Source organism: Nasonia vitripennis, chromosome 5, assembly GCF_009193385.2.
Source record: "Nasonia vitripennis strain AsymCx chromosome 5, Nvit_psr_1.1, whole genome shotgun sequence".
NCBI lineage: Eukaryota > Metazoa > Arthropoda > Insecta > Hymenoptera > Pteromalidae > Nasonia > Nasonia vitripennis.
The window spans coordinates 28155933-28178826 of record NC_045761.1 but is presented as its reverse complement, the minus strand read 5'-3'; the positions used below and the strand labels follow the sequence as shown (position 1 = coordinate 28178826).

The window sequence follows — 22894 nt, the reverse complement described above, 5'->3', positions numbered from 1 at the left end:
AACTCTGAAAGCTTTTTATTATTAGATTTCGATAAAGTAAATTTACACTTTCTGACATTCAAGTTGAATCGCTAATCAGAAACAAACGTACGTTCGTAGCCGTCAAAAAAAGTACACAGTGAATTATATAACACTAGTATGTATGTATACATATATATATATATGCACTTACATAGTGTATATGTATATAATATAATATTACATTTATAGCTACATTTATTGTATTATATGTATATATCTCTACAGTAAATTTACAGTTTACGCTTCTTGATTAATTTACACTATAAACAGGGTTTTCATTGTATCAGTGTACATATACATGTCTAAACTTTAAAAAATGGCAGTAGTGCTCAATCAAATAAATGCAGATTCAAAGTAAATCATGGCAGTATTACATTTATAATTTCTTTATGCAAGTAAGATACATGTGCAATTAATACTTAATGTCTATTTTTAATAAACGCTTTGCTAAAGTATACTTTTTTTTTAAATTTCATGATAAACATTTGTTGAGCTAACATTTTAAAATATCATATGATAATATACATACATGAAACTAAACACGACGTTTATAGTATTATTAAGATAATATTATATTAATTAAAATTACAGACTTCTTGCATGCCTGCATTTTCCCTTATAACCCGCAACGAGATTCTAAAATCACTTGAGTTTCATAAAAAATATATTCACCGAATTTTCGGATGTCGCACACCAAGTCTCTGCGTCGATTGGTGACAAAAAAATATTTCACCAATAAGTTTAATAATAATACAATACATTGCACTTAAAGGTTGGCGAGGCAACTTGAAGGCGTAGCATGACCCTTTTCAATGTTATATTTTGTTCTGGCTAAGAAAAGTTGCATGTTTTTACTTACTAACTTTCGACGCTACGTACAGTTCGAGCGCGCTATAGGTAACATATGACCCTGCATACGTGGCCATTAAAATGTTTAATCATTTTTTTATGATGTGGCTGATTGTGAAATGATGCATCAACTAAAATAAGTCGATAACCATCATTTTTCAAACGCTACGACATCAACTAGAGCTTATACTTTCCCATGTAGAAAATATAAACAAATTTTATAATAAAATCAAAAAAAAACATTTTCAAAATCATAAAAATTAGCTTAGCTATCAAATAGTGATAATATATCTATATATCTATACATATACTCAAATCATCATTTAATACATTACTTTGTCCATAAAGCTCTTATACATCTCTTAAAGTTATATCCTTGAATATAAGCGTAGTACTTTATATAAATATTTCAGGTTCTCAGTTAATCTTATACCTTTGCCAAAATTGTAAATTACTAAAAGTTTAATGTTTCAATTGTACAGAGATCTGTTTTAAGAAAAAAAAATGCCTTTTTAGTTAACATCCTTCTAATATTTTCTTTAGTTACGCGTATAATTAAATTTGAAGTAAGTAGAACATACTCTGAATTTGAGTAATTATGTTAGAGAGGGAGAGAGAGAGAGAGAGAGGACAGTAGTATCTTCATTTTAACTATACTTATTATGACATGGTCCCGACAGGATACAATAATTTTGAGCTGTATTGTACGCTATTAGAATTCTTGAATTCTTTTTTTAACGTTTCATCCTTCGAGGTATAGAAGCTATAAGCTCGGACCTCGCCGTCTCCGCGCGACTAAAAAAGAAGATCAAACCAACGGTCCAGCTCAGTCGGCTCTGGAGCTCGGTAGTGGGAGAAACTCCCCCCACTCCCCCACCCTAGCCCAGCCATCACCGAGGGTATAAAAGGAGCGCAGAGCCGGTGGTCTGGCTCAGTCGGCTCTGGGGCTCGGCAGTGGGAAGAGCTCCCCACTCCCGAACCCCGCCAAGCCATCACCGAGGGTATATAAGGAGCCCTCGGCTGGCAGTCTGGCTCAGTCGGAACCGGGGCTCGGGACTGGAAGGAGCTCCCCACTCCCGAGCCCCGTCCCCCCCGACTCAGTCTGCGACTTCGCGAGGTTGCAGATACTCCCCCCCCCCCTCCCCCTCTAGTATAATTCCATTTCATTTAATACCCCTTTCTTTTTTTACTTTTAGATTCTCGAGAATCAGTTCCCCAATTATTTTTCCCATGTTTTTTGTTTTGTTTTTTTTTTGTTTCAGGTGCGGCTCTCCCACGGATTTCTGCTACGTCGCGAAGTTGCCTTCACCCCTCCCCCTCGCCGAACCTGAGTAGATTCACCCATTTTCATTCATTTTCATTCATTTTCATTCATTTTCATTACATTTCATTTCATTTTTCATTTCCATTTTCACATCGGTGGTATGATAAACCAACATATTCCAAAATGCATCGTCAAGCTGCTCAGGCTTTCTGTGAGCCGGCGGTGGACTTTTCATTTTGGCAATGGGGTTCAGCCACCGGTGGGTTGTCACGCTTCGGCGTGGATCTAAGAATCCTGCATAGGAGTTGTTCCTCGCCGATTTGGAAGGTACACTAGTCAGTTCGTCAGATCGTCTGTCATCTTGACGATGCTTTAATTTGTTTTTTTTTTTTTAATTTAGAGTCATTTTTCAATTTAGAGTCATTTTTCAATTTAGAGTCATTTTTTTATTGTTGGTATATTATCCCACTTTCCGATTCACCCATTTTCATTCATTTTCATTCATTTTCATTCATTTTCATTCATTTTCATTACATTTCATTTCATTTCATTTCATTTCATTTTTCATTTCATTTCATTTCCATTTTCACATCGGTGGTATGATAAACCAACACATTCCAAAATGCATCGTCAAGCTGCTCAGGCTTTCTGTGAGCCGGCGGTGGACTTTTCATTTTGGCAATGGGGTTCAGCCACCGGTGGGTTGTCACGCTTCGGCGTGGATCTAAGAATCCTGCATAGGAGTTGTTCCTCGCCGATTTGGAAGGTACACAAGTCAGTTCGTCGGATCGTCTGTCACCTTGACGATGCTTCACTTTGTTTTTTTTTTTTTAATTTAGCGTCATTTTTTAACTTAGAGTCATTTTTTATTGTTGGTTTATTATCCCACTTTCCCATTCTCCTGAATTAGACCCCCAATCATTTTTTCATTTTTAATGCACTTTTTTTTCTGTTTCAGGTGCGGCTCTTCCTGACCCCGGCAGTCCAGCTCAGCCGGCTCTACAACGTCGCGTGGTAGCAGACGTCTTCCCCCCCCCCTCCCGTCCAGAACTTATTTTTTACTTATTATATTCTATTTAATGCCTGCAGGCATAATAATATTATGTTCCCTAAATATAATCATTAATACTAACAATGTATATGTTTGTTTGTTTCAGTTTTCCCTACCATTATATTTTATTTAATGTCATTGCCCAATAAAAAAATGTTATGTTCCCCAAATAAATTCCTTAATACTGACAATGTTTATGTTTGTTTGTTTCAGTTTTTCCTACCATTTTTTTTTAATGCCATTGCCCAATTAAGTAATGTTATATTCCCCTAATAAAATCATTATTGCTGACATTGTATATTTTTATTTGTTTCAGTTTTCCTTTATATTATATGTTATTTACTGTTTGTATGCCTGATTGAATGTAATTTCTTTTTATTTATTTCATGTTTTATAATATTATTTATCGGTATAATAGTGTACACTATTCTACGTTTGCATGTTTATTTTGATAATAATAAATTTTGTATGTAACCCATGTATTGTAAATATGTTTTTCATTAGGTATTTGAAGAATCTACCACCGCGGGAATGGGCGTCCTCGGGAAGAGGACGCCCATTAGGTAAAGTCTTGGAGAGGGCGTGTTATAAACTGTTCTCTGCTTGATTTTTTCCTAATGGTCGTCCCTAATCAGCGATAAATCGAACATAAAGATGACTATTTATCAGTCAATTTGCATCAGCGGAGTTGCATCAAAGGTTGCGCCTGCCAAGTGTCACCGAAAGATGACGACGCGATCGAGCAACCGCGACAAGGAGAATAGACCAACCAGTTCTCGCGCGCTGATTGGGTTTCACCGCACAGGTGTATACATACATATATGCGTAAGTAATTTAGGATTGTTTTCAATTTTGCAGGGGTTTCAAATGTAACACCGGGATTAGATTTGCGTCGCAAAAGAATCAAATAATCAACTCTGAAAGCTTTTTATTATTAGATTTCGATAAAGTAAATTTACACTTTCTGACATTCAAGTTGAATCGCTAATCAGAAACAAACGTACGTTCGTAGCCGTCAAAAAAAGTACACAGTGAATTATATAACACTAGTATGTATGTATACATATATATATATATATGCACTTACATAGTGTATATGTATATAATATAATATTACATTTATAGCTACATTTATTGTATTATATGTATATATCTCTACAGTAAATTTACAGTTTACGCTTCTTGATTAATTTACACTATAAACAGGGTTTTCATTGTATCAGTGTACATATACATGTCTAAACTTTAAAAAATGGCAGTAGTGCTCAATCAAATAAATGCAGATTCAAAGTAAATCATGGCAGTATTACATTTATAATTTCTTTATGCAAGTAAGATACATGTGCAATTAATACTTAATGTCTATTTTTAATAAACGCTTTGCTAAAGTATACTTTTTTTTTAAATTTCATGATAAACATTTGTTGAGCTAACATTTTAAAATATCATATGATAATATACATACATGAAACTAAACACGACGTTTATAGTATTATTAAGATAATATTATATTAATTAAAATTACAGACTTCTTGCATGCCTGCATTTTCCCTTATAACCCGCAACGAGATTCTAAAATCACTTGAGTTTCATAAAAAATATATTCACCGAATTTTCGGATGTCGCACACCAAGTCTCTGCGTCGATTGGTGACAAAAAAATATTTCACCAATAAGTTTAATAATAATACAATACATTGCACTTAAAGGTTGGCGAGGCAACTTGAAGGCGTAGCATGACCCTTTTCAATGTTATATTTTGTTCTGGCTAAGAAAAGTTGCATGTTTTTACTTACTAACTTTCGACGCTACGTACAGTTCGAGCGCGCTATAGGTAACATATGACCCTGCATACGTGGCCATTAAAATGTTTAATCATTTTTTTATGATGTGGCTGATTGTGAAATGATGCATCAACTAAAATAAGTCGATAACCATCATTTTTCAAACGCTACGACATCAACTAGAGCTTATACTTTCCCATGTAGAAAATATAAACAAATTTTATAATAAAATCAAAAAAAAACATTTTCAAAATCATAAAAATTAGCTTAGCTATCAAATAGTGATAATATATCTATATATCTATACATATACTCAAATCATCATTTAATACATTACTTTGTCCATAAAGCTCTTATACATCTCTTAAAGTTATATCCTTGAATATAAGCGTAGTACTTTATATAAATATTTCAGGTTCTCAGTTAATCTTATACCTTTGCCAAAATTGTAAATTACTAAAAGTTTAATGTTTCAATTGTATAGAGATCTGTTTTAAGAAAAAAAAAATGCCTTTTTAGTTAACATCCTTCTAATATTTTCTTTAGTTACGCGTATAATTAAATTTGAAGTAAGTAGAACATACTCTGATTTTGAGTAATTATGTTAGAGAGGGAGAGAGAGAGAGAGAGAGAGAGAGAGAGAGAGAGAGAGAGAGAGAGAGAGGACAGTAGTATCTTCATTTTAACTATACTTATTATGACATGGTCCCGACCGGATACAATAATTTTGAGCTGTATTGTACGCTATTAGAATTCTTGAATTCTTTTTTTAACGTTTCATCCTTCGAGGTATAGAAGCTATAAGCTTTATCAAATATAAATATTTTCGTACATACGAGAATAAAAAAATTGTTATCATCTTTCATCAGAAGCTCGAGAGTGCTCAGAAACAAATCGACGTTTTATGTTATTGATATATTCTATATTACTTATTTGTCTTTTTTAATAATTATTCAATCCTAGGAAGAAATAATTTTATTACAAGCTAATTACGTAGTTTTTTTCTACTATCAGACGGACGGAAAATTTGACATCTTATATTGTGGTCCATACTGGTGTTCATTTTACGTTTTAGCCATAAAGCTTTCTCTGAAATATTAGTATATAGAAGATGTTGTTTCAGAGCACCCATATGAATATGCAAAAAAGTCGACCAGACATTCAGTGGAAAACACAAACCTTAGTGCTGTGTTCAGTAGAAAGTAAATAAGAAAAATGAAAATAATTTTTAGACCTATCAATTATATTACTATTATTCGTAAATTTTATATTACTATTAAATGTACAAATAAATAAAATGCATTTGAGACTCATTAAATGACAGAAGCGCCGCGGGTACATTTTAAAATACATCAAATGAAAGTATATAAAATCGTTGAAGTCAAAACTTAAAAGTAAAAAAAATTTGTGTTCATATAAGTAAGGGACATGCTATAATGGTTGTGTTGCACCAATAATTATAAGTATAAAATAAACAATGTAAGCTAAACATCGCAGATGTAGTTGAATTGTACATAAAATCTTAAAATTAATATAACAAAAAAGTGTAATACTTTTAAAAGACTTAAACGTAAATAGAAAAATGTAAACCTGAAAGTTTATAACGTTGTATGCATGTTAGCCTGTGCTTTCACACAATGATATATATTTATCATTGTTGTAATCAAGAGAGACTCTCAAAAGACTAGACTTGACGCGTTATTACTGCAACAGCCAAGAAAACTTCAAATAAGCTTTATCGAAATAAAATGAAATTCAATCAAACTCTACTAGATCTTCCTTAATATATCTACAAAGATAGGACATTTTTCAATAAATTTTTGACTTTGAGTTACGTTACTTGATGTTTTCTTTTTCTTTTTTTTTTCAATGACAATTGCGAATATCTTTGATTACTGCAATCTTTACCTTTCGTTATTTCTTGGGGTACACGCGCATCATTCATACATTCATTTTTTTTATTATGTTCACAATTGTTTGCATGGAGTCTTTTAGAAAGTACTTTACCGCTTAAATGATGTATAATTACACACACGTTTTTCACACCTAAATAATTAAGTGTTTAATTAATTAATCCATGAATAGCGGCTATAGAATGGTTTAGTTGTAGAATCATACATCATGTTAAAGGTATGTACATAAAGAAACATTTACATAATTTTATTTATTTGATGATCCGCATCGTTATTTTCTTAAAAATTATGCACACATTTCAGACAAACCGGACTATCTACTACTGGCTACTGGATTCTCAAAGTATTATTACAGTCATTATATATTATATATATGACTAATGACTAAAAATCATATTGAAATTATCTTGCAAACAAGTAAACGAGATAACAGCAAATTTACAATTGATTTTCTTTTACGAACGTATAAACTAATAATACGCAACAATTAGGGGTTAGTAGTGTTGTACTTAATTAATTAAACATGAGTTCGTCTTAGTCGTAATATATAGTTAAAAAAAAGCCGAACTGTGGAATTGGAACACTTCATTCGTGATCTTTATATCGCGCGATACGATAATATGCACAGTTGTATTATTCTTTCATTTATACCATGCACGTCTTTTCTTCATATATATATATATATAGTTAATGTATAGTTAAATGGTTAATAAGCGTTCTATTTCGTCATTAGCACCATAAGCTTTTATGGCTCTGCGCAACGACATTATTGTTAGTATAATATAATCATAGTTTTGAAAATACTGTACACGAAGACATATCTACAACGTATCGACGGTCTATCAGCGCAACGTGTTTTAATATTTTGATAACGATGAATGTTTTTCCTTCAGTTCGTATTGTTCCGCGAGATCGTCGACGATTGCACTTAAGTTTATTATACACGCATATAATAAGTATTACGCACTGTATTCTTATAACTGAAAAAGTGTAGTTTTTGTTGTTTATCCTCTGTTCGCGATGGACCAATGTTGACCGATTGGCTAAAACTGTTTTATTCGATGAAATAAATTTATAGCGATAATAATAAATTCTCATAGTCGTTGAGACCGTTTGCGAGTTTGGGTGATTCGCGCTTCCTTGATGTCGGACGCTCCGTGATGTTAAATAAGAATGTGTCATCGCCGTGACGCAATTTAAACTGTATATCTATATAATATGTATAGTATACAGGACTAGGAGGAGGCAGGAAGCGTTTTGATCCTTCCGCAATACGTGGGTATATATAGACGCTGTAAGTAAACGTAGATGTGTTTCTTTCGATTACGAAGAGTTCACCTGCGGAGAAACCGGAAGAAGCCTTTCCGTTTCTCGGGCGGCGGGGCCATCAACATCGGCACTTGATTCTTATGGGTGATGTTAATCTGTGGACAGCGAAGGTCAGTAGATAACAAGAGAGAGGGAGAGCGAGAGAGAGAGAGAGACAGAGAGAGAAAATCATAATAAAATGAGAGCTATATCGCTACCGTGCATGGTCCTTGCATCCAAGGTTCACCGTCGATCTGCATAGGAAAGCGCTTCGCAGTGGTAATCTGGACGCTGCTGCACTGGGCCAATCGCCTTCCGGAGGCGCGTAGTCCCGTTTTTACTTGGCCCATGTGCAAGCAATTTTCCAGACCGATGACCTCTATGAGGTTGTCTCCTATGTCTGCGAACGATGGACACGGGAGGCAAGTGTCAAGGAGGAAAACAAATTTTTTGCAATTTTTCGCGCCCGAGTTAATGAATATACAGTGTACCTTGTATCGCCGCCGTGAGATCGACGGAGTTGAAGCTACTGGTGCTGAGTTCCTTGTCGGGGCGCTTTTTTCGCTTGCCAATCCTGTGTCGCGCGTGGTGCTCGCCCCAGAGGTTCGAACCTCCGTGGGTGAAGGGAATGTTGAGCAAGGCAACGCCCTGTAGCGACGGGCCGTGCGCCAAGTCCAGGGGAACGCCATCACACTGCGCGAATGATAATGGGGGGGGGGGGAGAAGATCGAGTTAATGAAAAAATGCGCCGAGTCATGTCGACTATTATTAGGTGTATAGCGGACAAGCGCGAAGCTCACGATAATTTCGAGGTCTTCGTGAAGATTTTTGCAGCTCGCGGCGAACTGCTCGGTCGTGGCGTACTCGAAGTACCAGAGCTTGTTCTTCATGCGGCTGTTGAACTTTTCAGGATTCTTCTCGCGCTCGAGGTGAAACTTGACGCAGATGGCCGCGTCCACGCCGACCGAGAAGTAATTGTTGATTATGTTGTACGGGATGCTGTCCTGGTTGGGCTTCTTCTCCTCGTCCGACTGGTCCGTCACCTCGATTTGCCATCGGTCCATCATCACCGGCGTGGCTTTCTCGATTTTCTGCCGAATCGTCGCAATCGTCACAATCGTCACAATCCGTCTTACGAGCTTGAGGCTCGCCCCGTGCGTTTCAATTACCTTGAGAACTTTGTGTATGGCCTCTCCTTCGTAGCCGCCGCCCCAGCGCAAGCATCTGGCCAAGTCGTTGCCGGTTCCGAGGGGTATGACGGCCACCGCGGGTTGATGCTCGAACTGCACTCGATCTGCGACGCGATCGGAATATCGGATTGGGGGGGTGGTTAGAGGCGCATTCGAGAGTCGGGTCGGGCATCGGCGAGCGAAGCGAGAACTCACCCATGGTCTCGAGCACCCAGCCGACGGTGCCGTCGCCCCCGCAGCAGATGACCTTGAAGTTCTCGAGGTCCTTGAACATCTGGAGTCCCTGCATGGGTCCGCCGATCGCCAGGTTATGGACCTGCCGCGGGTTCAGTATGTACTGGAACTTGCGCAGCATGCGCTCGCCCTGCCTGCCGCCGGACTTGGGGTTGATGAAGACGAGGAGGGGCGTCGTGTTCGGCAGCGGCGTTATCTGAAAGGACATGGCCGGCTGCTGCGCCGACGGGCCGGTCGACAGGTAGCCTCCCTGTCGAGCGCAAGCGCGTCGTCTAGAGATCGTGCGAGTACGAGTAGGCGCGGGCAAATGGCAATGAGAGAGTGTAACTTACGGAGCTGACGGACGAGGAGTCCTGGCCGTGCTTGCTGCCTCGTTTGCTGTCGCGCGACAGCGACCTTTGCCGGTCCAGTACCACGGGACAGATGGCCGTGGGCGGCAGTATGTGAACCGCGTGCTCGCCCATGGTGCACTCGGCGCGCACTTGCGAGACGCACTTGTTGTGCAGCTGTCGAATTGTTGGACAAAAAAATGTATGTACTGCACGAGTACGTGTGAAGCGTGTATTGGTAAGAGTCTCTGTGATAGTACCGTCAGTTGACACCACCTGCAGTGAAGACCGGTGATGCCGTTGTAGCTCTTGATCGTTTTCCTGCACTTGGAACACTTGCCGTGGCAGTTGCCCTCCACCCAGTGGTGGGCCATCGCCTGCGAGGTCTTTTTGCTCTTGACGTAGGTGGCGATGCAGGAGGCAGGCGCCCGCTGAACGCACCGCTCGTGCACCGTGTACTTGCAGACTGAAATGATTTCGAGCTGCTGCTTTCTCTCTCTCTCTCTATCTATCTATCTATCTATCTATCTATCTAGCGCAGCGCTCTAGCAGTGTCGGGTACTTACAAACGCAGCAAAGACCTTTCTTGCCCAGGCCCACGAGCATGTTGAGGCAGAGATTGCAGTAGGCGGGCTTGCTGAAGTGCTTGAGCCTCCAGAGGTGGTTGCCGTCCTCCTTGACGTTGGAGTCCAGCCCCAGGAGCACCAGCAGCGGGATCGTCGTGAGACCCCCTCGCTTCCACTCCTCCAGCGAGACCGTGCCGTCCGCGTCGTAGTCGATCTCGATCATCATGTCTTGCAGAATCTGCAATGAATAGCAACAAGGTTATGATCCGCCCTCGCGTCTTTTATTCCGGCCTCACTGCGCCCACTCACCGGCTTAAGCTCCGAGACGTCCCACCCGAGGTACTCGGCGACGTTCATCATCTGGTTGACGATGCAGTCCATCTCCTGCGGGGCAAGGGGAAAAACTCGAGTTAGCCGAAGTTCGCGCGAGAGGGACATAGGCTTGCGCCAACTTACGTTCGTGTCGAGGACTCCATTTCCGTCGGTGTCGTAGAGCCGGAACATAACTGAAAGGAAGAAGACGCGCGCCGATTAACGCTTTCACCTGCACGCCTGCAACGGGCAGCCCGTAACTCCGGCGACCGAGCCGACCGAGGAGAAGATTTTCCCCGTTTCAGGACGTACTACTACTGATAAAATATTACAAGGCACAGAAGCTCGGCGACGACGCGCGCTGGCGGCACTAAAAATAATCTCTCCTCGGAGCGGCGCGCGCATGAGCGTGTACGCAAAGGTTCGACGAACTTACACTCCAATTTATCTTCGGGCCTGCCAGCCTCCAGGAGCGATAAATAACAAACGATGTCCTTCAGGCTGACTTTAACCGAGTGGACGTCTATCGTGCTCTGCTTCCTCACCAGGTGTCTCATCTCTGGAAGCAGACGTCGATCGGCGCAGCCTCGATCAGATCAATAGGACAACTAATGCTCAATGCAATTTTGCTGATTCGAAGGCTGAAATTTCCGACTCGCGATTAATCATCGGGTATACGCGCGGACTCTGCTCAGTTCGAAAGGTAGAGAATTAATACGCCGGCTATTAATACGCGGCGGAGTGTTATTTTCGAAGACACTGAAATAATACGCAGGGATTAGCCCGTGCGCTGCTAGCGGCACACTTTTGTTATGAAATCCAAAGCTTATTCCAAAGAAATTTGGAAAGGGCTTTATCAACCCACCTGGTATACAAGATAGAGAATAACAGCGACACATTTCTGTTTCTAGTCCCATCGTCGCCGCCCACGAAAGTCTGCATTTTGAATGTTCACACATACGATTCAGTAAGAATATTCGTTATGTAAGGAGACGGTTTCGCGTTTGAAGAGCGCCCGAGCCGACCTTCCCGCGGCGACTGTCTCTTTGGCACTGTCCGCGCTGCCTCTGCTTCTCGCTATATCGGGCTATAGGCTGCAGTAAAGGCATGTGAGAATAGAGTCGCGGCGACGAAGCGTTTGAAATGCTAACTGTCCACGTCCGCTTGCTCGCGCTCAGCCCGCAAAGTCTTTCGAATCGACGCGATCGACGTATAAGATAAAAGCAGTTATACGTTACGCGCGCTGCGACGGCTGTTGCAATAAGCCAGTCCAAGTTTAGCTTAGAAGCACGCAGCGAGACACTTGTTGCTGCGTCGCTGCGTCGCTGCAGCGCCGGCTCGCTGGCTGCGTGCTCGAGGAGGAACCGCGACGACCGCGACGACCGCGACGACTGCGACGACTGCGACGACGAAGGCGTCGTCCAGGTCGCGCGAGCGGCCGGTCCGTGACGCAACGAGCAACGAGGGAGCGAGAGGAGAGGGAGCTATTTTTAAAGGGAAGTGAGCGCACGACGAGCACGTGTGCGCGAGCGGCAAGCAGATGCGGCGCTCGCTAGTTGAGTAGTCGTGGCAGAGGTGCTTATGATTACCATGCTGACCGGCGGTTCATCAGCCGTCATCGCCAGCTCCTCGGCGCGTCTCCCGAAATACACCGGCGCGGCTCTCGATCAATATCAATCTCGAGCGCCGCTGCAGGCTGCGCTTCCGGCAACACGCGCGCGATCGCTATTTTCGATCCGGCAGCGCGAGAAAAGTCTGAAACGCAGGCGCTGGCTCACCTTCCAATTTCCCGTTGTTGACGAGCAGCGAGTTGTTGGACTTGCGCGAGGAGTTGCGCGACATCTGGCTGTGGCTGGGGCTGCTGTCGGTGCTCTTCTTCTCCAGCACGTCGTGACAGCTGTAGGACGTGTGCGTCACTAGGAGCATCGGGTGAACACTTCCTGCAATGCAAGATCTGTTACAAACATACATACATGCGTCACCGAGCTACACTGCACGCGCGGCTCCGCTTCCTCGGTTGCTCTCGTTACTATATCGCGAATTCGCAAGCGAACTGGAGAGATGACAAGGTCTACCGGTGCGCATCCTGGAGGAAGCCTCGCTGTCGGTCCTGTGGTGCCCGAGCGCCTGCAGCTTCTCCGTGAGCCCGTGAATCTTGTCGGCGAGCGAGGAGCCGTGGCTCTCGGCGCCGCCGGCTGCGCCCGAGCCCATCCCCGTGCTGTTGACGTTGCTGCTCGAGGTCGTGTGCGAAGTTATCGCCGCGCAGGCCGTCGTCGACGAGAGCACCGCCATCTCCTGCGATTCGGCAAATTTACTCAACTCCTCGCTTCGTCCTCGTCGTCGTCGTCGTCGTCGTCGTCGTCGTCTCTTACCTTGAAGGCCCTGCCGTCGACGCCGCGAGGGCCCCTCTTGACGAACGAGAGGAAGAGATGCCGGGACAGCTCGTCGGGCGTCGTGACGTCGAGGTAGGTGTCCAGAAACTTTCTGAAGCCCTCGTAATCGATGTCCTGCAAGAGAAGCAGAGAAGAAGCTTTAGGGGGCCGTCTCCATTGTCGAATTCGATTGCGAGCCGTGAACGATCGTCTCACTGATGTGTATCGGTGCCAGAAAGTGCGCGATTCCCGTCCGGACAAATGCAGGAGGAAATTCGATTGGCGAGCTGCTCTTTCTCCTTTCTCTCCCATTTTCCCTCGCTCGATCGATCAACGAGTCCGCTGATACTAGAGAGTCAACGACTCGTGAAAACGCGCGCGTATATAGTGATTAATTCGATAATCGAGATTACCGCGCGATCGGTATTTCACATGACGCGCAGCGCCGAAACGAGTCGAACTGCTGCGATTCTCCATTAGCCTAGCAACTGGCGCCGCACCGCTGCAGCATCTGGCGAGCGGAAAAAATTCAAGAGTTTTTCCGATGCAGTGTAGGGGCTCGCGCCTATATTGAGAGCTCTCTATACTGTAGCAGGCAAGTTTCAATCCAATTTGCAATAATTATTAATCGGGCTATTTTTGCATAGGTATAAGTAAAACGTTGTGACGCCAGTTTTTGGAGTGAGTGCAGAAGAGCAAAGAGCTTCCATTATTTCACGTAGAACACAGCTCGTGCGATTTGCTGCGATTGTCGGAAACAAGCCTTGAACCTCGTTTCTCCTCCAATATCCGATCGGTTTGATTGCTGGAAGTAGCCAGCCAGGGCGACTGAGATGCTGTTGGGTTTATTTTGCCTGTGTTTGCATTTCTCCGAGGCTCCGAGGTCCCCGACGTAAAGATGAAAAGAGGGAAAAACGTACAATTAGACGTAGCAGCAGCAGGTAAATCTTGTAGCATTCGCGCGAACTCCGCGAAAAGTACACCCGATCTCGCTCACTCGTCACATTATGGCGCGGCTAGTCCCGTTATCGAGTATTACGCGCGGCTCCTGTCATCGTTATCAGACTTCGGCGCGAGGCCAAATATTGATATTGGCCATGCAAGCGATACTGCTGCCGCCGACCCTTCCAATCTTATATTAACTCTGCAGACTCGTCGAGGGGAAAGAAATAAAAATTGACGCTTAAAAATCGTTCTCAACGAATCGCAAAGTTTGAGACCATTAATGAAAGCGGAACGCGACGGGCAAAGGCCAAAAACTGCCAACTGCCCTTTCCAATACTTGTCTCTCGCGTCTCGCGCCGAGAAGTATCCAAGGGGACGTTCGGCTTATAAAGTACCTCGCTTTGAAGAAGTCAAAAGGTCAGTTCGCGAGGCTTATTGCTCTCCGCCCCCAGCTCAATGATGATTCTTGTGCTCGTTTCTTCAAATTTCGAGAGCCACTGCAGCGTCGCCGCTTGTGAATGCATTCATGATCCCGAAAGTCGACCCCGCCACTCTCGTGCGTCGAAGAGGGGGCCGACCATATGTGCTGGCATCGGGAATGGACTGGCCGCGTATCGTGTCCGGAATCTCTTTATCTGTACCGTAATTGAGTAGCGGGCTATCGCGGCTATTGGCTTTTGCTCTTTTAGCCTCTTCCTTCGAGAGATAAGCGAATGCCGAGCGCGACGTCGGCGCCGCGCGCATGAATGAGAGCCGCGGGACGCGCGGCCATTAAGCGGGAGCGGCTACGAAAACTAGATCGCTGAATGGCCTCTGTATCTTACTCGGCTGCTGCAGCGCGATGACGTTGGAGCTCCGAAATGACGTCACCCCTCTGTATACAGCACAGCGAGAGCGTCACGGCCGCGCGAAACCGGGTCAGTGCACAGCTGGATCTCACCTCTACGCGCGACGCGCGCTGCGGCAGAACAATCCCTCTACACTCGTTTTCAGGAGGGACGCTTTCAAGCGACGTCGAAAATCAAGCCTGCAGAGGAAGGAAATCGATGCGGCGCTGCGCCACGGCGGCGTCCGATTAATAAAACGAGGCTTGAGCACATATCCAACGCGAGCCAACGAACCGGCCGCGCCGCGCGGCGGGGCGTGGAGCACACTCGCGAGCACAGTGTCAACAATTTAGGTTTACCAAGAATAGCGCTCGATCGTCACTTTGTAGCCGCGTACATAAGAGTGTGTGCCTGCAGCGCGGGGCTGGTAGCTTCAATTAAACTCCTCATCGTACGCAGAGCCCGCGCGGTCTGCGGCCTATCCCACACCCTGTTCAAACATAATAAGCGCCCTTCGTCCCCGCCCCCCCCCCCGACCCCCTCGCCATCCTCTTCGTTCTGCTCCTTCATCTTTCGATACCTCGAGATAGTTGCACTCGTACTTTCTGGAAAAAAGCCTGCGGCGCTAAATTGTGAGAAGCCACTTAAACTTCTCATACGGAGCGTAAGGCCTAACCCACGCCCCGTTCAAACACAATGAGAGCGGCCTCGTCCTTTCTTACTTTCGGAGTACACGGCGCATGAATTAGCGCGCACGCAGCGATTTTTGCGCGAGGCTGCAGTGTTTTCATCCTGCCTATTCCATGCGTCACGATGCGTATGCCGTGTGTATTGATTTTCCACATTTGGTAAGGTGCGCGCTACTCCTATACATCCTTTTACCTTTACTTCTCGAATGGCCGCTGCACTGCAGGCCACATTTATCTTCGCGGCAGCGTTGTAGAGCCCTCGCGCAATCCATTCATTAGAGCGAGCTTGCCTCGGAGCATCATGCTAATTCAGAGGCTGCAAGAAGCGCAGCGAGCGCAAGCTAATGAAAAATGCATTAAGCAAGAAGCAGAAGAGCCGAGGGATGCGTGGAGTGTGGGATCGAGCCTCGCTGGCTGGTGTCGTCCCAGTAAAAGGACGCTAATTGGGCTCCGTGATTTTCGGACGGAAAGAAAGCTTCCCGCGCGCTTCTTCGTGATTCGGATTTGAAAAGTGAGCTTTTCGACCGAGAAGCCAGATTGATCGATTCCTCGAACCACGACGTGTCAGTTTTTGCAGTATGCCCAACAGGCTCGCACGATAACCAGAACGAAAGCTGGAGCGGCAAAACAAAGCAATCGAGTCGAGCAATCGTGGAAAAACATTTTCCTGAGCGCGGAAAAGTCCTGTGCAGATAACCATCAGACGCCGCCGCGCCTTGCTCGTCCTCGTGTGACGACACACGCTCGCTCTGCGCCGAGTGCAGCGACCCCTCTCTCTCTCTCTCTCTCTCTCTCGCCCCCTTCCGCTGCGCGCGCGCGCGCACACACACACACACGCACACCGGCATCAGCGTGACGTCAGAGGGCTCCCGCAGCCCGTTTCCATGGGGACGCGGTGACGTAGCGCTCTTCGCGCGCGATATAATACTTTTCGACGTGAACGAGCCAGAATGGTCAAGGGTCGTCCTGGGATGGCACTGCGTGACGTGTTTATTTTTTTGAGGGACGCGCGCAAGGAGGGCTGGCTTGTTTATAGCGGCGACCTTTTTCCCTCCAACGCTCATACTCTGCCTTTCGCGCGCGGCTTCGCCGATTCGGCAGTTCGGCAATTCGTGTTTCGACCTTTGATTTCCTCGGAGTCGATCAACTGTCTCAAACTCTCGACACAAGCAACAAGGGCCGCACGATCCACGATCCTCAATTTAAACCTCGCCAACTTATCTAATCGGACAGTTGTAGCCGCCCGTTCAATTATGCATCCTCCCCCGCTCGCGCCTCACTTTCCTCCGATAAAAGCGAATGGGGCATCGCGATAAAAAGGAGCGACCCGAGGTAGCCGGGCAGCGGCGGTGTCGTCGGCGAAACGAGGTTAAAGGAACCTGAGGGAGAGGCGAGGCGAGGCGAGAAAGAGAGAGAGAGAGAGAGAGAGAGAGAGAGAGAGAGAGAGAGAGAGAGAGAGAGAGAGTATCCGCACACGAGAGCCACGGGGGATGAATCCCCGAGGCCGCCGAGGGGATTCCCGCCGCCGCCCAAGACTCGATTTTTACATGGCAAATACGCCGTGCAGCACTCGCGCGAGAGCTCCGTTTCCTTTTTCCTCTCATTCCTGCAGATGCCGCGAGAGATGCGCGAAGCCTGTATATGATTGCTGCCAATTTTCGGAAAGCGGCCCGATCCGGAGATTTATGGTGCAGGTCGAGTGATGAATCGAGCGCGGCTGAGCAATGGGCCATCGGTAATTGGAAAGTGCGCTCTGGGGCGGGGAGGGAGCCTCTCTCTTCTCAGATTTATCGAAATATGGGACGAGAATATAACGCAGACTAATTAGAGGACCGGGGGGTAGGCCGCGGCACTTCATTTCACTTTTCGTCATCCGAGCCTCTCGGAGCGCCACTTCACAATATCCACTCGGCGAGAGGCGGAGAGGAGATGGCACACACGTACGCGTCCACTGTCCGGTCCTCGAGCGCACGAGTGTGCTCTCGTCTTCGCGCTGCACACGTCGTCTCGCGTGACCCTCTTTTTTCCGCCCGTGCGTCGCTTTGATAATCTCCCGAATTTGTTGCTTGATTTCGGATTAGCTGTCACTCGCTCCGAGCACTCCCCTGCGAGCGATAGGATCGGATCGGTCTAATTTGTCCCGACGTCGGGAAGCGCGATTAAATTTCAAGTCTAATTCCGGCTGATCCGAGCACAGCCTATGCACATTGCACACGCATTTCTGCGCCCCCATAATGCGTCTCGCCTTGGAGTGGCCGGATGACGTAAGGAGCGCGACCCCGCCTTCGAGAGTTCGCGTAGTTCCTTTGCCCTCAGCCTGACCCTTATCTCGCCTGTGCCTCATTTCCAGCCGAGTTTGCCGCGGCCTGCCGCTTGTTATTCACCGTTTCCTCCGTTTCATGCCCCGGGCAGTTCCTTCTCTCGAGAGATCGGCGGGCGAGCATCCTGCTCTGCTCCTGCGGGCCCATCGATGCCTGCAGCCTGATATACAATGTACGATATACTGCTGCCCATGAGCTCGGCTATACTGAAAATTTCCAGTTCATTATGTACGTTCCGAAGTTCCTGAATAGGCCGGGAGCGAGAAAGGGAGAGAGCCGAGAGGCGAGCAAGTTTCCTCGACAGTCGACGCGCGTCACGCGACACACGGCCATTGTTCAACTCGGGGCTGAACTCTTCACTGCACAATAGGCATACAGCTCGATCGCGCGTCGAGGGAAAAAAACTCGTATGCGTAACAATTAGCAGTATATAGATGTACCAGGCGAGCTCCTCGTCGCTCCCGCGCATCCACGTGCCTGCCTTGGCAAAACGCTCAACGATACGAATGCATTCAGAACGCCTCGGTTGCGTCGCGCGCCGTCAGTCCGTGCGCGTGAAAAGGAAATTGCGGAGCCGTCTTTGTCGGCTGATGCATACAGCGAAGTGTACTTGCATGATACGCGTCGATCGGTCTCGTCGAAACATCCCCGTCGACAACGCGCGTAACGCGTTCGTCCTCGGCTCCGCGAGAAGAAGCCTCTCTTGCGAGGCGCTATCACGATTCCAATCTCCGTACGCGTAACGCGAGTCGTCTGGCTCCGACAGCTGACCGCTGACGGTCCGTCGTTCGCGTTTGCTGCTCTCATTTCAATTCCGCGTTTTTCCCATCTACACGCGGTACGAGGGGGAGGGGAATTTTCACTCGGAAGATTTCAAGCGCGGCCGGGCGATTCTTATATTTTACGAGCTGTCTCGTTAGTCGGCGTAATTTTTCATACCCGCGGCTCGTTGGGAAACGGTACACTGTAGCTTCACGTAGCAGCTGCGACGAGAGCTTAATGAGAAACGCAAAAGAGCATCAAAATGTCATTCAATGAACAAGTTCAGCCGCACGTCTCGATCTCAATAATGCCGAGTTAGTGCCTTTTTACGCTCGGATGGGAGATAATCGTCGGCGCCGTCGTTTCTTCTTCGATAGGCGCTTCGATAGGCTCTCGAGGGCCCGTGCCTGTTAATAACGGCCGGGGGCGAAGCGACGATTAAACGAAATAGTCGGGCGCGTATGGAGCCTCCTCGTAATCTTTGCAGCCGCGCGCTTCGAAGTGGACTGCTCTTGAGTTGATGTCCGCGGCGTGCTTAATTGTACGCTATCCATCACACGTAGTTGCGCGTCAACTGCAGGGACGATCCGCGAATTCGCGAGCACTGCACTGATCGACAGACTGCCGCGACGAAAGGTTATATATCGAGAGGCTGCACTTACTCCGTCCGGATGGTATTTCGGGACGCCGCCCGGCGTCGAGGCCGCGCAGAACTCCAGGAGCACATCCTGCAGCTTTCTCGACGAGTCTGCGAAACAGAGCGAACGGCGGCATTGTCATTGGTGTGATTTTTCGTCTCTGGACTGGAGAGCAAGCATACTCACAGGCTGCCAAATCCTGAAGCTGCTGGAACTCGGCCGGCGAGAGCTTATCCCACTGGAGGGCCATCCTGGGCTTCTTGTCGCGGCCGGTCAACGGCTAGCCACCTGAGCCAAGGCTTTTCGTCACCTGCGAACAAACGCATCACACTGTTTCATCGGCTGTCGATGTCAAGTCGTCGGAGCCGGCGAGAGCGCGTAGCAAGGCCGGCCGAGTATACGCCTTTTTTCTCCTCCTCCCGATGCGCCTTCCTGTAAATAGCCTATGCGCTCTCGCGCGCGAATCCTGCCCTTCGTTTATTTCTATAACAGCAACCTCGCACGCGAAAAATACCGTGCTCCCCTATTATATTGTGCTCATTTGACTAGCTACCCGATGCGCCAGTTATCGCTCCCTGGGATATCTCTCTTACGACGAGCTATTTCCAGCCGCCAGCACCGGCGAGTCGGCGACTCGTGTTTCCGTCAGCAGATCCTCGCGCGCAAACAATCGGCTGATTCTTGATCCCGGCTAAAAGGGTTAATCAGCTCTTTCGACGTATAATATATCGCGTCAAAGAGGGCCCGGCAACAAGATCGCGATTACAAAGTGTACTGCTGGTTTTTCGGCCCTTAATTCCCCAGGCAAGAGAACCCGAAACGGCTCGAGCGGAACGTCGATCTTTCCGCGAAACACGCCGGAGAACGAAGCGAGAGCTTGAGGGATCGTTTGTTCCCCCTGCGCGCACCAGAAGTAAATAAAAATTAGACGAGACAACATCATTTGTTTCAGCTCCATCCGTCTTCGTCTGTCGCCCGAGAACACCGGCGGGGAAGCAGAGCGCGCGCGCTCCGGGCCGTTCCCGGCAATCGTTACAGGTTGAACTCCCTCCAAGAGCCCAGAGGAAAACTCTGGGCCAGACATGTGTTGCCAGAGCACACCTTCCTACAAATTTGAACAAACACTCGTTATTTTCTCGTGCACACTGGCTGCGAGCGACACGCGGCGACCACCGCGTCGACCTCGAGCAGCTATCCATCGTCCGCGAAATGCCGTTTCATCGGCTCGCTCTATATACCGACATTTACTCCCGCGGATAAATAAACCAATCGATACATGCATAAGCAGCACTGCGCGAAGCTATAATTAGCCGTTTATTGGCTCCAGGCTGCCGAGAGCCGCGAGAGCTCGCCAACTTTCGATGCAAAAGCTCTAGCCGCTGGACTTGTGCTGCGGCACGGAAAAAACACTTCTCCTTCTAAAGCCGAGCAGTCGAAGAAATCTACGAATTTTCAGATTCACCCCAACAACACAGCGCCACTAATTACCGGAACAGCGGGCCTATAAATATTTTCGCCCGCAGTAACGATCAAAGTCGTGCAGTTTATAAACGCGACTGCTCGCGAATCCATTCAACGATTGCGAAGCGCGCGGCTTATGAAATTCTGATGCCTGAGTCAAGTTGCTTTGCGGATCCGAGATTATGACTTCCCACCGGCCACTCATTGAATTATTCGACATTTTTTAATTCACTTAATATAATGAACTGCTTGTTTCTTGGCAACTTTTCCTCTCGCGGGCGTGCCATTATCGTGTTATCAGTTCGTCCTTTCATATCGGACAGATCTCCTATTATATCCGAGTGGAACTCCCAGCGCAGGGTACACGGCGAATCGCGAATATTCGAGATCCGCTGATGTATGTATAATATTTTGTATATATAGGTATGTACAGGGAAAACGTAGCTTCGTATTTATGCGACGCCGACTTTTCACCCTGAGGAGATGAAAAGAGTCGGAAGAAGGTGGAAGAGCAAATCTGAATGGCAAGTGGGCGTATAAATCTAATATGCATGCATAGAAGAAGATAAAGCTATTTTCTTGATTTAATGAAAATAGCAAATAAAGCCGCATCGCCGCTCAATTATGAAATTGAAAAACTTATTCTTATGAATCTCAAAACGAAAAGGTATTCGTATACAACAGCTGCGAATGAATAATCTCTTAGGGAAATTAACTTCCCAAGCGGGAGTTCTAAATTAAGTTCGCAAAGTGGTCTACGCACGCAATTAATGCTGACGAACTCATTAAATATAAACGTCCGAGTTAATATTGTCGCAAACGTTAGGATATTTCCGGACACCAGCCGGACTCTATGCTGCAACATTCGATTAGCTCTCGACGTAGAGCGCGATGTCGAGAGGTGAGAAAAACGGCATCAAGGGCGTAACGATCGCGATTAATTGAAAATGCTCGGGGGCGCGAGCAGGGCAGCTTTGAAATTGCGTCGGCCCTGCGATGACGAGCTGTTCCGCCCTGCGCTTAGGCCGTGCGTGTAAATTCTCGCGATTGCGCCCCAAGTGGAATTTCTTTAATTAAAAACGTTTGCGCCGCCCTGAGCTACACTCGGATTCTGGCTTCTTGTACACATCGCACGGGGCGCGTGCGTGTGCCCTTCGCGCCGAGAGTGGGAGCACTTTTAATTAGCTGTCGCGCGCCGGGATAAAAGTGGAGTAGGCGGAAGGTTGACACGCTGAAGAGCTTAATTATTGGGCGATGTTTCTAATGGCTCCATCGCGACGATTGGCATGCTTCACGGGCGAGCCCGCGGTACGCGACGTCGACGTGATCCAGCTACAGCTACGCGATCTCGAAGTCGTCCTAACAAATCGGCGGACGTGTTCGCGGGCGCTTTCGCAAAATATGTATGGCCGCCACGTAGACAATATCCTTGGCGGAGGATGAAAAATCTAAAGAGCGAGGGGATAGCCTTGGAGCTGCGGGGGCGGCTATAAGTAGGGGGTGTGAGGCACGCACCTGAATCGAGAGTGGGAAAAAGTTGCCCCCGCGCGCCCCTCTGCGACGAGCGTTAACGAGATTGTCCGCGCTCATCAGCTGATTAGCAATGTTTGGGGAAAGCGCGGCGGACTTGGCGGAAGATGAGCGATCCGAACAAGATCGCTTATTTACACCTATATTCGGGCTAGAGCCGGCTCTGATGTTATTACTACAGTCGCCGAAGATAATTCTGCAGCCCCAGATGTTCGCGAGCCGTTTATCTTCCGGGCCTGACGCCGCGGGCAGTGTTTTATCCCGCGCTCCGTCTCTAATTTTACTCCGCCGCCGTTACACTCTCTCTCTCTCTCTCTCTCTCTCTCTCTCTCTCTCTCTCTCTCTCTCTCTCTCTCTCTCTCTCTCTCTCTCTTGACGCAAACGAGCGCGCGCAGTTATGCCGGATGCCGGGATACAGCCATTGTCTTGGAGCGAGCCTTTCGCCCATGCAGACCGGGAAATGAAAAATTGAGCAAAGGCCGGGCGAAAGCTGAAGATGGAGGAGCGCAGCCTCTATAAAGCAGCAGCT

General features: G+C 46.7%; 1 protein-coding gene across 11 annotated transcripts in view; it reads right to left on the bottom strand.

The window, feature by feature from the left end:
* Positions 1-22894, bottom strand: part of LOC100116104 (diacylglycerol kinase 1) — a 29674-nt gene continuing 6780 nt past the window's right edge. For 3 of the 11 annotated variants that reach the window (XM_031930963.2, XM_031930962.2, XM_031930964.2), the window contains exons 2-18: positions 19561-19684; positions 19399-19484; positions 13193-13327; positions 12896-13115; positions 12599-12760; positions 11257-11406; positions 10965-11014; positions 10818-10892; positions 10509-10746; positions 10203-10408; positions 9946-10119; positions 9575-9863; positions 9359-9483; positions 8990-9280; positions 8681-8882; positions 8408-8589; positions 1-8305 (exon numbers count right to left, since the gene is read on the bottom strand). In XM_031930963.2, the coding sequence (XP_031786823.1) occupies positions 8216-8305; positions 8408-8589; positions 8681-8882; positions 8990-9280; positions 9359-9483; positions 9575-9863; positions 9946-10119; positions 10203-10408; positions 10509-10746; positions 10818-10892; positions 10965-11014; positions 11257-11406; positions 12599-12760; positions 12896-13115; positions 13193-13327; positions 19399-19484; positions 19561-19624 (2739 nt within the window). In that variant the 5' untranslated portion in view covers positions 19625-19684 and the 3' untranslated portion in view covers positions 1-8215. Of the gene's footprint in view, positions 8306-8407; positions 8590-8680; positions 8883-8989; positions 9281-9358; positions 9484-9574; positions 9864-9945; positions 10120-10202; positions 10409-10508; positions 10747-10817; positions 10893-10964; positions 11015-11256; positions 11407-12598; positions 12761-12895; positions 13116-13192; positions 14520-19398; positions 19485-19560; positions 19685-22894 lie in introns of those variants that run through there. The other 8 variants (XM_031930969.2, XM_031930968.2, XM_031930966.2 and 5 more) reach the window with 7 other exon arrangements.